Genomic DNA, 15,063 nt, shown 5'->3' with positions numbered 1-15,063 from the left:
TGAAGGCAGAGTCCTTTGTAGGTTTAGCCATGGAAGAAAAGGTATTACAGTGGAACTGTTCCTATCTGAATTATTTCATGACTAGAATGTGGTAACAAAGGGATCTGTACCTTCACACACTGAGGAAATGGCTCAGTGCCTATAGTCCCCATTCTTAAACTGCTTCCCTCTCCCCCTAAAGAGGCACCTATTAAACTGTGGGGACCAATGGAATGGTCACACCAGCTGGCTAACACATGGTTTACTGATGGATCATCAGCCATTGATGGAGCCAAAACTAACAGAAAGCGACAGCCTATAGACCGGGGGATGGAATGGCCAATACTGAGGAAGGAACCACAAATTGGCTATAAGACAAACAAGAAAAAAAGAAAAATCTCCATCTTCTCCAATTTATGGTACAGGTACAATGGTATAGCCATATGGCCATCAAAATGGAAAACCACTGACTGACATAAATGACAGACGTCTGGTCATGGGAGGCATGAATGAAAATGACAACAATCTAACAAAATTTAACAAAAAACATCGAATTTTATGTAGCTCATACAGACAAGACAGACAAAACATCTAAAAATAATGAAATAATGGACAAATTAACATCATGTTTAATTAAGACTATAATATTAAAATTTGCTATGGAGCAAATTCAAAATAAATCAACAAGAATGATAGATTACACATTCAAAAAACTTTAAAGTTTACCCCTAACACTATAAAATAAGAGAAAATAGAAAATCAAATTAAACCAGGACAATCCTATGAAAATAATTATTAAAAAGAATCCATAGCCGGGCGGTGGTGGCGCACACCTTTAATCCCAGCACTCGGGAGGCAGAGGCAGGCGGATCTCTGTGAGTTCGAGGCCAGCCTGGGCTACCAAGTGAGTTCCAGGAAAGGCGCAAAGCTACACAGAGAAACCCTGTCTCGAAAAACAAAACAAAAAAAACAAAAAAAAAAAAATAGCCAGGTGGTGGTTCACACCTTTATACTTAGAAGACAAAAACAGACTCATAAAAATTACAATGATTTAAATTTAAAAGCTGCTTACAAGAGACAAGCTAAAATTCAAAGTAGATGTCCTTTGTGATCTAAAAAAATACTCTTAAACCTTGAATTCACATATATATAATATACATTATATATATATGCATATATATATATATGCATGTGCATATTTATCCATACATACTAAGGTATATTTAGTTCCAAATTTTCAAAAGAATTCTTTTAAAGGAAAGATAATACTTTTTCTGTTGCCAAAAAACATTTTTCCCTAGGAAAGATATAACCTGCCAAAAAAGGATCCCCCCAGTGTTAGGGTTGGGGCAGGGTTTTGCTTTTATCTTTGCAGAAGAATACAAGCATCCAAACTAAGGAATCTGAAGACAACTGGACAAATGAAACATCTGAAGAAAAAGGACAAATCATTAAGAGAAAATGTCCCCCCAAAAAAAGAGTAAATTGACCAAGTGGTATCGCCTACCTCCAGCTAACTGGCATGAAATCCTGGCTCAGAGCCCAGGCTAACATCAGCACCCATGCTACGATCTTGCCAAAGTGGCTACTCCTTCACACTAGACAACCACCTAATGTTCTGCACAAACAGTGGGCACCTTTGGGCTGACTGCTGTGTTCTACCTAGCTAGGATTGCCACTAAGCTGACAAACACCACCCAAAACTCAGCTTCGGACTAGAATCTGCTCAGGGCATTCAAATTGCTGAGTTCATATGAGACTGACAAACATCTTACATAACTTTGAACTCAAAAATACTCAATCCTAAGACTGCCAAATACAACCAAGCTGGACACTGTTGAAAGATTGGCAGAAATAGCTTCATTACTGTAAATAGTTTTACTGTTAAGAGTTAAAATCTTTCCTTTTTAGTTAGACAAAAAGGAAGAAATGTTGCAGGATATTTAATCACACTGTGAACCCATAGATTTGGTTTTTTTTACTGGAAAAACCTGTTTCTAGTTGTGGTATGGCTCAGTCTTAGCACATACCTTTAATCCAAGAGCTTTCTGCTTGAATATTGAAAATAGGATTAAATAAAGTCAACCATAGGTCAAGAGGTGGAGCAGGCAACCAGTTGACAGGAAGTCAACACAGGATTATTAAGAAAAAAACCATAGAGAGTAAGAGGGTGTCAAGAGGATGGATAGAGAGACCCATAGGAAATAGAAGGGAGGGACATTCAGTTTGAAGAAGTTGGTTGGAGAAAGAGTAGGAGGAGAGCTTCTGGGATGTTGGTGGAAAAGGAAGGTCGGCTGGGTGCTTTCTCTGCCTCTCTGAGCTAGCAGGTTTTCACTCAAGCATTTGTCTCCCGAGTCTTTATTGGTAAAATTGAACAATTGAGATTTTGTTAAAAACTACAAGCTTAGACACCCGAGAGGATAAGAGTGGACTGCTAGGGAGCCAAGCTGCTGGGGATTGTAGCTTGGGCCCTTGGCTTTGGCCTTGCTACCTGCTAGCACCCTCTGTAGGTTCAAAGGCAGCAGAGCAAGCAGGTAGATGAGAGTAATACCAATGCACAGGGGGCACAGGAACAGGCCTGACAGAGTGGACTGCAGAAATGTCCACCCACTACACACTTCAAGCTCCCAGCCCCTTTGTATAAACCCTTTGAGGATGCACATTCTACTAACTTTATACCACAGAAGGCATGAGAGCATATAGACAGGCAGCTGTGGGGTCTCAAGGCTAACAGCTCATCTTCACTCTCAGCTCCCAGCCTTGAAATCTGTCTCAAGAGTAAAGTTGCTTATAGTTCATCACTGCCATGACTACCTAGCAAGGACAAGCGTCTGGTGTGACAGTTCTAACTAACACACAGCAACTGCTTCATTTTCTGTTCTGCTTGTTTAGAGAAATCATTAAACCTTAAACAGGAACAAGAGACATCAAGCTGGGGTTACTCTCACCCTCCTCTACATCTCTTTGAGGAACAATAGGAAGGTGGTACCAATCCCAGTTAACAAAGAATATTCATTCCTGAGGCTACACTAAATGGGAACAGCTAAAAGTATGCCCAGATTCCTATAGGCACACTAAGACAGGGAAGGTGGAGGACATAGGCTACCAATTCTGGTTAGGTACACATTCCCCCAGGTGGTTCATGTCATTGACAGGCATCCTCCAGAAACCTGCCTGGCCTGCCCTTCAGAGCAGCCTTGTCACAATGAGCCACAGCTGGGGACAGAAGAAACCAACCACAGACACAGGACAAACTGGTAGAGACTCTGATATCCACAGGTGAGCAAAAGCATTGAGAGAAACATGACCACAGGAGTAGAGAATGTCTCGGGCTGACTCTCTAGGTCTCTAAGGTAACTGCCACTGCCTGATTTTTCTGAGTCCTAGAAAGAGGGAGAACACAAAGACACTGGTGATCTTCCCTCTACACTCCCTCTGGTGATTTGGCTGCATGGTTAATGCCTGGGAACTAGTGGACACAGGGCTTCTCTGGAGCACAGGGCCTCAGGGAGCTGCCACCCCTCAGCCTACTTGCTGCTTGCTCACTTACATTTGCCAGCTATCAAAGATGGCAACAAAATCCCTGTCTGGGTACCAACAGCGGATAGTTTCAGGAGGCTGACGGTGGGAGGAAAGCTCCAACAAGCCTGGTGGGCATTCCCATCTCAAGCCTTGCCATTGCATTTCTCACTCACACGCTTGTAGAACAAACCGAACAGTGTTGCTCACTCTGTTAGCAAGGATGAAAGTCCTGCATTACAGTGGCCTCAGACAGGGTCTGAGAATGCATACTGACATGAGACAACCCATCCCTTTCTGACTAAAGGAAAGTTGCTTTCAGCTTCTCTAATGGCTGAACAGTTTTATTCTTCATGTTCCTTGAGGAAAGAGGATCAGGGAGATGCCAAGGCAGCTGTGTGCTCAGTGGGACCCTTCCTCCTAACAGGCAGGGCGGTGACTGGGGACGGGGCCTCACCTGTCCTACAATTGTGAAACTCCAGCGCACTCTCCATGCGGAAGGTCTTTCCACAGCTGCCACAGCGGTAGCGGTACTCACTATCCACCTGCTCAAAGGGGTACAGTCAGCAAGGAAGACAGCATGAGTTCAACACAGGTGCCCCCCCGCCCTGTGCATGCTGTCCCAGTAACTTCCAGGACTAGCTACACCACAGCTTTCCTCCCTGTTCTAGTGGGACTATTCTTGCTGTCCAACTGCCCGAGAAAGAGAATTCCACACTCACGTGAGTGTACCCCAAATGCCAGTCACCTATCTTCTCCCTCGTCCCTATTGCTTCTTGAGCACTGGCCTAAGCTGGGCTCAGAACGCATTGGAGAACCTCCCTCTGGAGACTAAGAGTTCTCCTCTACCATGGCTCCTCCTCTAGGAAACACTAGTTCAGGCAGTTGTCTGGGTGCCTACTTACCTCATTCCGGCTGTGCTTGTAGGAGACATGTTGCTTTAGACTTTCCTTACGGCTGAACAGTTTCGAACATTCCTCACATTTAAACAGCTTGTCACCTAAGGAACCAGCCAACAGAAGGCAGATTTACTGCTTTGGCCTTTCTCAGCAAGTTGCACCCATCTTTGAAACATGAGGCCTCTGCCGGGCTGGGTACCTCCTATGCTGAAGGGCACAGGCAGCCACAGGGTCACCCCTTGCAGCAGCTCTGCAGCAAGGACCTAACAATGGACACACACTTTCCTGGCCCTGCCCTGTGGGCTGGGCAGGCACTCACCGTGCGCGCACTCACCGTGCGAGCGCACGTGCCGGCTCAGGTTGCTGCTGTTCTGGAAGACCTTGCTGCAGGTGCCACACTGATGGATTCGTTTATGCTCACCCAGCTGCCGAACGAGCTTCCTCCGGACACCATGTCTGCTGGACAGAACCAAGCCCCTCTTGAGGGCAATGGTACTGCCTGGATGATGCGTGAACCTGCCCAGGAGATGGACAGCAGGTCAAGGAAAGGTGGTGGCTGGGTCCTCAGAGAGAAAGCTTCTGATCACAGTCACCTGGAAAGTTCTCTGGCCATATTTCCCAGCTACACTTGGTCCATGAGGAAAGGAGGAGGAAGGCAGAACTCAGTATCACCCACCCTCTGGGTAGCATAGACACTCTGAGTGCATGAACGGTGGCGTCAGTGCCACCTAACAGCTGTGCAGCTCACTTGCTTCAGCCTGAGCTCCATTTGTGTCCCAAACCAGGTAGCTGTCTGTGGCTCTCGTCCTTGGGTCTCAACTCTACTCTGCTTTATGTTGACTCTGAACCTGACTTCTAAACATTTCTTCATCCTGCCAAGTGTGCTTTTTCTGGTAAGTGCTTGGAATCCTCTGGGCAGGAAGACAGGAAAGAAATAATAAACATGTCCACATTTTCACAGGTTCATCAGGTGAATTTTGCCAACTCCAAAGGGCATAGAAAACACCAGCAGCTGAGTCAACTTCAGGGCAAAAACTCACCAGGGAATCATAACTACGGCATAAAAATTGCTTTCCCTTGCAGAACAAGGTGTGAAACTGACTAAAATCCAGATACAAGCAACTGCTGAACCACAGCAGCACTGCTCATAGAGCTGGGGCAGAGCCCCCAGGAATCCCCTGTGGGAGCAGACAAAGCAGGTGCATACATCAGTGTAGCATCAGTCAGGCTTACAGAGGAGGTCTGGACATGCACTATGACATAGAAGGACAGTGCTGAGTAAAATATGCCATTCACAGAGGGCAAGTACTGTGAGCCCTACTGATGTGGGGGGCATAGGCTAGAAATGAATGCAGACAGAAAGCAGAATGGTGGGCACTGGGGGCAGTTTCAGTTTGTGTAGATAAAGGCTTGGGAGATAAGATAGCTATAGTGTCTCTGCACTGTGTCCTTAAAGAGTCCTGTGTGTTTTAAGGTAAGAAAAAAGTTTTCACAGTGAATGAACTATGAAACTCCTGGGCTCCAGAACATACACTTCTGGTCTGAAAAGATGAAGCCTTGGCTCTGCTGTGTGTGTGTGTGTGTTGGGGGGGGAGGGTTGGGGTTAGAGGTGGGAGGTGCATTCCCTTCAGTACCAATTAGTTGTTCCCTGTGCTCCGTCCCCAAGCACCAGCCACATACAAGCACGACTTACTTTGGCACTGAGCTGACTTCATTTGTGGGGGTGGACAGCTTCCCCAAGACTAATTCCATTATCCGTTCGTCTGGTGTTGCACTCACAGGCTCGTCTGGGGGGATTTCGGTAATGATCTCTGCCACGTGCTCTGTGCAAAAGAGCATGACAAGAGTCATCACTGGTGTAGGGGACAGACTGTGACAAATGCAGAGAAGCACTGCCCCTGGGAGCACATCCTGAGTGTGGATGTAATAGGGATAGAAGTAGAACATTTTAGAATTTAAGCGTTTATCTATTATATAAAGAAAATATGTTTTTAATGCAAACCAAAGTTACATGCCATACCTTGTAAAGCCCAAGCATCACGTTACTTCAATCTCTCCTGATCCTGTCTAGGACACTATTGATATATAGCAGATGGATATGCAGCCAGATCTTGTAGCTTATTAAATGAGTTCTGACAGAGATTTACAAGTATGATAAATCATCTTGAGGATATTCAAAGGTGAGTAAACATTCTATTCACAGCCATGTCAGAAATGTGATAAAATGAAACATAGAAAGATTATACAGAAGAAAATTTCAACCACTGTGGGCTTTGTTGTTGTTGTCTTTTGAAGTAGGGTCTCATGTACCAAGGGCTGGCCTCGAACTTACTATGTAGTCAAGGATGACCTTGGATATCTGATGCTTCTATTCCCAAGAGCTATAATTCTAGCTATGTACCACCATGCTCAGTTTCTGTGGTGCTTACTTGATTCTGTGGGCTGTTTTCCTGGTGTCCTTGACCCCTCTGGATCCTACAATTCTTCCTCCCTCTCTTCCTCAGAGTTCTCCAAGTACCAACGGGAGGGAGCCAATGGAGCTCTCCAATTCGGGCTCTCTCTCTACCCATTATAATGTTTGGTTTGTGGGTCTCTGCAACGGCTCCCATCAGCTGTTGGAGAAAGCCTCTCTGATGATAATTGGAACCACTGGTTTCTATTGTTTCATCTACTATCACCAATTGCAAGTGACAGTCAGGAAGTAGTTCCTTCTGCCCCTTCCTGTCTATAGAGGCAGGGAAGCCCCACAGGAGCTCAAACCACTCCTGCTCATGTGCAGATATTTCCACATGGTTCAGAGAACAGGCACTGGCCAAAGAGCAGGAAACAGGAAAGTGGAGACTGTTCCAAGGAAGCTGCTCTTCTATTCTCTTTAATTTCAAGCCTGCTTCTCATTTCCACAATGGCAAGACTAAAGAGCATCCAGTGCCAGTAACACAGGCAGGAGGGCCAGGCAGCTGGGGCAGGAGTTGCATGAGGACCACAGAGACAATGGTTTTCCAGAGACATGTACATGCTACAGAGTGAATTCCTTCAAACTCAGCTGAGGGTTCTGCATACTCAAAGAACAAGCTCAGGCCAGTGCAATGGCTCAAGTGGTGTGCTAACTAGTTTCATGTCAACTTGACACAAGCTAGAGTCATCTGAGGGAAGGAACCATCAAAAGAGAAAATGCCTCCATAAGATCCAGCTGTAGAGTATTTTCTTAATTAATGATTGATGAGGGAGGACCCAGCCCAATGTAGGTGGTGCTATCCCTGGACTGGTGGTCCTGGGTTCAATAAGAAAGCAGGCTGAGCAAGCCACTCTATGGCCTCTATATCAGCTCCTGCCTCCAGGTTCCTGCCCTGTTTGAGCTCCTGTCCTGACTTCCTTCAGTGATGTGGAAATGTAAGCCAAACAAACCCTTTCCTTCTCAAGTTGCTTTGGTGATGGTGTTCCATCACAGCAATAGCAACACTAACTAGGACAGAAACTGGTATCAGGATCATGGGGTACTGCTGTGACAGACCTGACCATGTTGTTGGGGGAGGAGTGTGAAAGGACTATAGAACTTTGGGCTAGAAAAGCCATTGAGTGTTCAAAGACTGGTGAGCTTTTCTGTGGGAGCTTGGAAGAATGTTGAGAGTAATTCAGAGGATGGAGTTTTAGAGTCTCTTAAAGATTTTATCAGGGCTATTTGCTATTTTGAGTTGGGAATCTGTGGTTCAAGAATCAGCTATAATTAACAAGAGACCAGAATCTCGGAAATAAAACTTTGCTTTACTGAACAATAATAGTGGTCAGCTGCAGCAAAGAAATTAGTGGCAATTAAGAAGACACCAGCATCACTGAGGTGAAATCTGGGAAGTGTTCCCTCAGAGTCAGCACATACAAGCTGTGTTTCAGAGACAGGCAAGGCCGAACCTCCTGTTATCAGCCAAACTTGGGTAGTGTAAGAGTCACCCAGGTGGTATTGGTTTTGAAGATATGAAGGAGTCATGGAGAACCGCTGAAGTACCTTTCATTCCTCTGAGTACCCTTTGGGTTACATCCTGTTGGTAATGGCGTTTGATTATAGAAGGAACAAGTAGGACATTTCTTTACTATTTCTTTGGCTTGTTGCCAGGTTATGGAAAAATCCTTTTTTAAACCTTTACTATTGGGATATTTGCTGTTAATTTCTCCCAAAAAATTACTGCAAGCTCTTTGCCAAGGTTCACTTTCTGTCCATAATTTTTCAATGTCCTCCTTAGTTAATGGTACCACAATTTCTGCTGAGTCTATTCCTGCTAATTGACGAAGTCTCAATTTTCCTTTCCAAATCAAGTCAGAGATTTTTTTCCACATAAGTTTTTAATTTTTTATTTGGTTTATTTGGTAAAAATATCCATTCCAATATAATATCTTCCCTCTACATTAATATTCCAGTAGGAGAATGCCTAGAAGGTAAAATAACCAAAATGCAATCCAGCTTTGGATCAATAAGATCCACATGCCCTTCATGTACTTTCTTTTCTACCAAGGCCAATTCTTTCTCAGCTTCAGGTGATAATTCTCTTGGACTATTTAAGTCCTTGTCACCTTATAAGGTTTTGAACAAATTAGTCAGTTTATCATTTTTTACCCCAACAATAGTTCATAGATGAGAAATATCTCCATATAATCTTTGAAAGTCATTAAGAGTCTGTAGTCTATCTCTCCTAATTTGCACCTCTTGGGGTCTAATTTTTTGTAGCTCTATTTTTTTTTTTGGTTTTTCGAGACAGGGTTTCTCTGTGTAGCTTTGCGCCTTTCCTGGGACTCACTTGGTAGCCAGGCTGGCCTCGAACTCACAGAGATCCGCCTGGCTCTGCCTCCCGAGTGCTGGGATTAAAGGCGTGCGCCACCACCGCCCGGCTTGTAGCTCTATTTTATATCCTAAATAATTAATAGAATCTCTTCTTTGTATCTTTTCAGGAGCAATTTGTAATCCCCAGCAAGGCAAAATTTTCTTTACTTCTTCAAACATTCTTTCTAAAGTATCTGCATTTGAATCAGCTGGTAAAATATCATCCATATAATGATAAATTATAGATTTAGAAATTTTTTTACGTATCACTTCCAGTGGCTGTTGTACAAAATATTGGCACAGAATTGGGCTATTCAACATTCCCTGTGGGAGGACCCTCCATTGAAATCTTTTAACAGGTTGAGAATTATTATAAGTAGGCACTGAAAGCAAATCTTTCTCTTTTTCTTGTAAGGGTATTGAAAAGAAACAGTCTTTTAAATCAATAACTATGAGAGGCCATCCTTTTGGTAACAGAGTAGGCAAAGGAATTCCAGATTGTAGAGAGCCCATTGGCTGAATTACTTTGTTAATTGCTCTAAGGTCTGTTATCATTCTCCATTTACCAGATTTCTTTTTAATAACAAATACAGGAGAATTCCAAGGCCTGGTTGATTCTTCAATATGCTGAGCATTTAAATGTTCTTCTACCAGATCTTCTAAAGCCTGGAGTTTCTCTGTTATTAAAGGCCTGCTGAACCCATACAGGCTTGTCTGTTAACCATTTTAAAGGTAGAGCTGTTTGTGTCTTTGGAAGATCATCAGTTGTTGTGCCCTGTTCTTGTATAGTATGGATGGCTAGTGACCACTCAGAATAATGCCTTCTAATATTTCTCTCAGAAACATGTGCTAGTTTATGATTTGTTTCTGAGATTGGAGGGATGTTAATTTGAGTATTCCATTGTTGCAACAAGTCTTGACCCCACAGGTTCATAGCTGTGTTAGCCACAAATGGTTTTAATTTTCCTCTCTGTCCTTCTGGACCTATACATTCCAGCCATCTTGCACTCTGTTTCACTTGAGATAATGTCCCAATTCCTAACAGTTGAACGTTTACCTCCTGAAGAGGCCAAGTTGGATGCCAAAATTCTGGTGCAATTATGGTAAAGTCTGCACCCATGTCTACCAGACCATTTATTTTTGTTAATTTTGGTCTTTGTTCATTAATAGAAGTTTGCCAAAAATTTTTCTTTATGTTTTTTCCTGAATTTTCTATTCTCTGTTTCATCATCCCAACCAGCACGATTTATTACCATAGGCATTTGGTTATTTAATTGCTTTGAGTAGGGGTTTTCCTCTACAACTGCAGGAAAGGTCTGAACTGGATTTCCTGTGGGGGCCTGCCTGAGGCCCCTCTGGGAGTTTCCTGAAGACCGAGACAAAGGATTACCTTGCCTGTCTTTTGTTGATCTACATTCATTGGTCCAGTGTTTTCCAAAAGGAAGGAGCATTCTGTTGCCATTGTTCCTTGAAGAAACATTGTTTCTAGGAATGACCTGTTTACAGTCCCTTTTCAAATGTCCTTGCTTTCCACATCCAAAACATCTAACATTCCTCAAACCTTTTGAAATTGCTTCTCCTATCCACATATCATCATGGTCATGAGCCTCAACATTAACTGTGTCTCTAATCCAATCTTCCAAAGGTGCAGATCTTGCCTTTAATGGCCTGATTATTCCTTTGCATGCTGCATTCGTGTTCTCAAAGGCCAAAGATCCAATCATTATCTGACTAGCTTCTGAATTTGGGACCATTCTCTTTACTGCTGAAGTCAATCTTTGTAAGAAATCTGTGAAGGATTCCTTTGGGCCCTGTATAACCTTTGTAAATGACTCAGTTTTTTTTTTTCTTGGTTCCTCAACTCTATCCCATGCATTCAAGGCTGCCGTTCTACATAGAAGTAGGGTTTGGACATCATATAAACATTGTTTTTGTACTGAAGCATATTGGCCTTCTCCAATAAGCTGATCCTGGCAGACTTATGTTCCTTTATCCCTCCATTGTTTTTCTATATTTTTAGCCTCCTCCTTGAACCACAGTTGCCACTGGAGGTGTTGTCAGGGTTCCAGAACAGCCTGTGCCAGCTCCTGCCAGTCCTGTGGTAGAATCCTATTATATGTTGACCAGGAGTTTAACACTGTGAGACACCAGGAAATGCCATTGGTGAAGGTGAAGCCTCAGGAGTAGCTGAAGCACCAGGACTGAAGAGGTCATGAAGAGAAGATGAGGCTATTGGTGGGAGTGCAGCCCAGCTGCAGCAAGAGACCCCACCACATTGGAGATGCAAAAACAATAACAGCCATAGAGTGGAGCTTGCTGGAACCTGGACGACAGCTGTGTGTGCCACAGAGGGCAGAAGCCCAGAAGATTGTCAGTGAACCCCAGATATTGGACATTGAGCTATTTACACTGTTGGAGTTATGATTGTGCCTTGGCTCTTCCCTCTCAAAGTAAGAAAGTATTTAACTTAATTTTGATTTTACAGGTTCCTACAATTTAGACTGAATTTTTAAAGAGGTTTTGGAATTTTACAAAGACATTGGATTTAAAAGAGATTGAATTTTTAAGTGGTAAAGATAACTACTATGCAAGCCTGGTCCCTGAGTTCCATCCCTGAATCCCTTACAGAAGTGAAAGAGAACTACAAAGTTATCCTCTGGCTTTTGTATATGCTACACACACACACACAGAACACAGACACACACAGAACACAGACACACACAGAACACAGACACACACAGAACACAGACACACACAGACACAGACACACACAGACACAGACACACAGACACACACACACAGACACACACACACAGACACACACAGACACAGACACACACAGACACAGACACACACAGACACAGACACACACACACAGACACACACACACAGACACAGACACACACACACACACAGACACACACACACACAGACACACACACACACAGAACACAGACACACACAGACACAGACACACACAGACACAGACACACACACAGACACACAGACACAGACACACACAGACACAGACACACACACAGACACACACACACAGACACACACACAGAACACACACAACACACACAGACAGACACAGACACACACACACAGACACACACACAGAGACAGACACACACACACAGACACACACACAGACAGACACACAGACACACACAGACACATACACAGACATACATACACAGACACACAGACACAGACACACAGACACAGACACACACAGACACAGACACACACACAGACACAGACACACACACAGACACACACACACAGACACACACACACAGATACACACACAGACACACACAGACACACAGACACAGACACACACACAGACACACAGACAGACACACACACACACAGACAGACACACACACACACAGACACACACACAGACACACACACACAGACACACACACACAGACACACACACAGCCAGGGCCATGACCAGCTACATGTCCACTCAGAAGAAGTGGGCAACAAATACTGGGAACTCACTTGACGGACTAAGTGCTGCTGGACAAACAGAAGAGCTGTGACCGACAAGCACAGCATGGACAAGACACACACCTGAGATAGAGAAGCACACAGACACAAGCCAGGCATGGCGGCACAGGTGTGTTATCCCAGTTCCTCAAGAGGCTGTGTGGCTAGGATCAAGAGTTCAAAGTCAGCCTGGGTTACATACTGAGCTTGAAACCAGCCATAGCAAGACTGTCAGGAAACAAAGCCAGAAAAAAAAAAAAAAAAGGAAAGAAAAGAAAAACAAACAAACAAAAACCCAGTCAGACTGAGGGCTCCAGTCCCGCTAAGACAAAGGCTAGCCAGGTATCTATTTTTAAAATCTGCTCTCTGAACACTCTAATGTGGAAGACTCTGCAAGATAATCACACTCCTAACAGCTGATTGAGGGACTGGAGAGGAGATAAGCCCCTACCTCATGAGCCCTCCCTGCCAAGATGGTCCCCCAGAAAACTAAAGATGAGGAGGAGACACACATACCACGCACTCTGCCACATACGCATCAGCTTCTCACCTGCAGGCTCCTTGTCCTTGATGATGACCAGAGGCTGCTCAACCTTGGATGCTTTGGGTTTCCTCCCCCTTCGAGGCTTTTTCTTTGGCTCTTTGGTGGCCACAGCACTCTGGATGCTCTTGCTCTCAGCTGCTGTGGGAGGCTCCCTCCTGGGTGCATCAGGCTCCTTCTCAGAAGCTGCCTCATGCTGCTGGCCACCTGCTGGAAGGCTTTTGGCTTGCTCCAGGTGGCCCAAGAGATGCTCTGCAGGAGGAGAAGGGTTGCTGATGACACAGTAGGGATCAGACACCTGCCAGCTCACCACCTGCCCCATGTGTTGGCTTTCTTTGTTATATCTGCTGAGCGTGCCCTCTGCACAGGTAAATAAACTTTATCTCACTGTTTTTAAAGAGATATGGCTCCACCACTTACATATAGCTTCAGATAGAGTTTCCCTCATCTGACATGTTCAAGACCAGATGGTTCTGGATCATGGTGAACCGTGATTTTAGAAATGTATAATGCTAACTTTCAAATGGGGCCAATCAGCTTAAATCGTGTTTGCAGACTGGCCTCAATTTTTTTTTTCTTCTTTTTTTTTTTTTTTTTTTTTTTTGGTTTTTCAAGACAGGGTTTCTCTGTGTAACTTTGCGCCTTTCCTGGAACTCACGTGGTAGCCCAGACTGGCCTCGAACTCACAGAGATCCACCTGCCTCTGCCTCCCGAGTGCTGGGATTAAAGGCGTGCGCCACCACCGCCCGCTGGCCTCAACTTCTGATCCTTCTGCCTCCACCTTCAAGTGCCAAAATTAGACAAATCCCAAATGCCTGGTTTTATGCAGCACTAGGGCTCAAACCCAGGGCTTCTCATATGCCATGCAAGCACTCTACCACCTGAGTCACAACCCCATCCTGGAACTATGCTTAGCAGTGAATGAGACACAGGCAAGGTGTGATGTTACCATGAGACAGTCTATAAATCCAGAAGGGCATGTGTACCTCTGCAGAGGCGATGTCCAATGCTGTGCAGCTCGTGTTTGACTTGATGAAACTGGGCAACTTCAACTTGCTTCCTTGATAGTTTATACTTTCTAACTTTTCCACAGAATGGGACAAGATTGACCTCGCTCTGTAGACGGAACAGACTCCCAGAGACCTGCCTACAGAGATCTGTCTGTCTCTGCCTCCCAAGTGCTGGGATTAAAGGTTTGTGCCACCACTATGGGGTGTTTACCCACCACCCCCACAGTTCCCCAGAGTTTTCTTGAGTGTGAACAGCAGGAAATATTAGATAGAAGGATTTATTGCAGAGAATCTTGCGGAGATAAACAAAAAATAAAGGATCGCCTCCAGAGGGCCTGGAACCTATTCCAACGGGTCCCAACTGTCTCTTCCCCAGGATTTTTATAGAGACGCCAAGGGGTGGAGCAAAAGACCTCCTTCCTCAGCACAGCCAAGTGCAGGCCATCTCAGACACCTGCACTCAGGCCCGTGGTCTTAATCATCCTCTATGAGGACCTGCTGGGTAAAGCCACGAGGAACCGGCTCCCACACACCACTGCCCAGCTAAACAATTCTTTATAAACCCTACAAGCAAGTGAAATGACTTTGCTTATTTATAGCTGAAAGCAAGCCTCTAAGACCAACCAGGAAAAGGCAATGGAGACAGATGTTGGGAGCAACCAGGCAGGCAGGGTGCCACATGGAGTGGTAAGCTTGGGAGGTAATGGGCAAATATGGCTAGGTCACAGGGCACCAGGTGACAGGAAGAGGAGGTGGCAGGGAAAGTGAGTGACTAAGCACACACACACACAGAGGCAGAGT

The 15,063-nt window shown here is 44.7% G+C and overlaps 1 protein-coding gene across 3 annotated transcripts in view; it reads right to left on the bottom strand.

The window, feature by feature from the left end:
* Prdm15 (PR/SET domain 15) overlaps nucleotides 1–15,063 on the bottom strand; it is an 80,087-nt gene that overhangs the window by 33,418 nt on the left and 31,606 nt on the right. For 2 of the 3 annotated variants that reach the window (XM_028860291.2, XM_028860292.2), the window contains exons 7-11: nucleotides 13,262–13,504; nucleotides 6,091–6,220; nucleotides 4,717–4,913; nucleotides 4,404–4,498; nucleotides 3,956–4,043 (exon numbers count right to left, since the gene is read on the bottom strand). In XM_028860291.2, the coding sequence (XP_028716124.1) occupies nucleotides 3,956–4,043; nucleotides 4,404–4,498; nucleotides 4,717–4,913; nucleotides 6,091–6,220; nucleotides 13,262–13,504 (753 nt within the window). The remainder of the gene's footprint in view (nucleotides 1–3,955; nucleotides 4,044–4,403; nucleotides 4,499–4,716; nucleotides 4,914–6,090; nucleotides 6,221–13,261; nucleotides 13,505–15,063) is intronic. The other variant, XM_037209595.1, reaches the window with a different exon arrangement.

Source organism: Peromyscus leucopus, chromosome 12 (assembly GCF_004664715.2).
Source record: "Peromyscus leucopus breed LL Stock chromosome 12, UCI_PerLeu_2.1, whole genome shotgun sequence".
NCBI classification, from domain to species: Eukaryota; Metazoa; Chordata; class Mammalia; order Rodentia; family Cricetidae; genus Peromyscus; species Peromyscus leucopus.
Note: the sequence above shows the minus strand (reverse complement) of the source record. Positions and strands in the feature narration are given on the sequence as shown.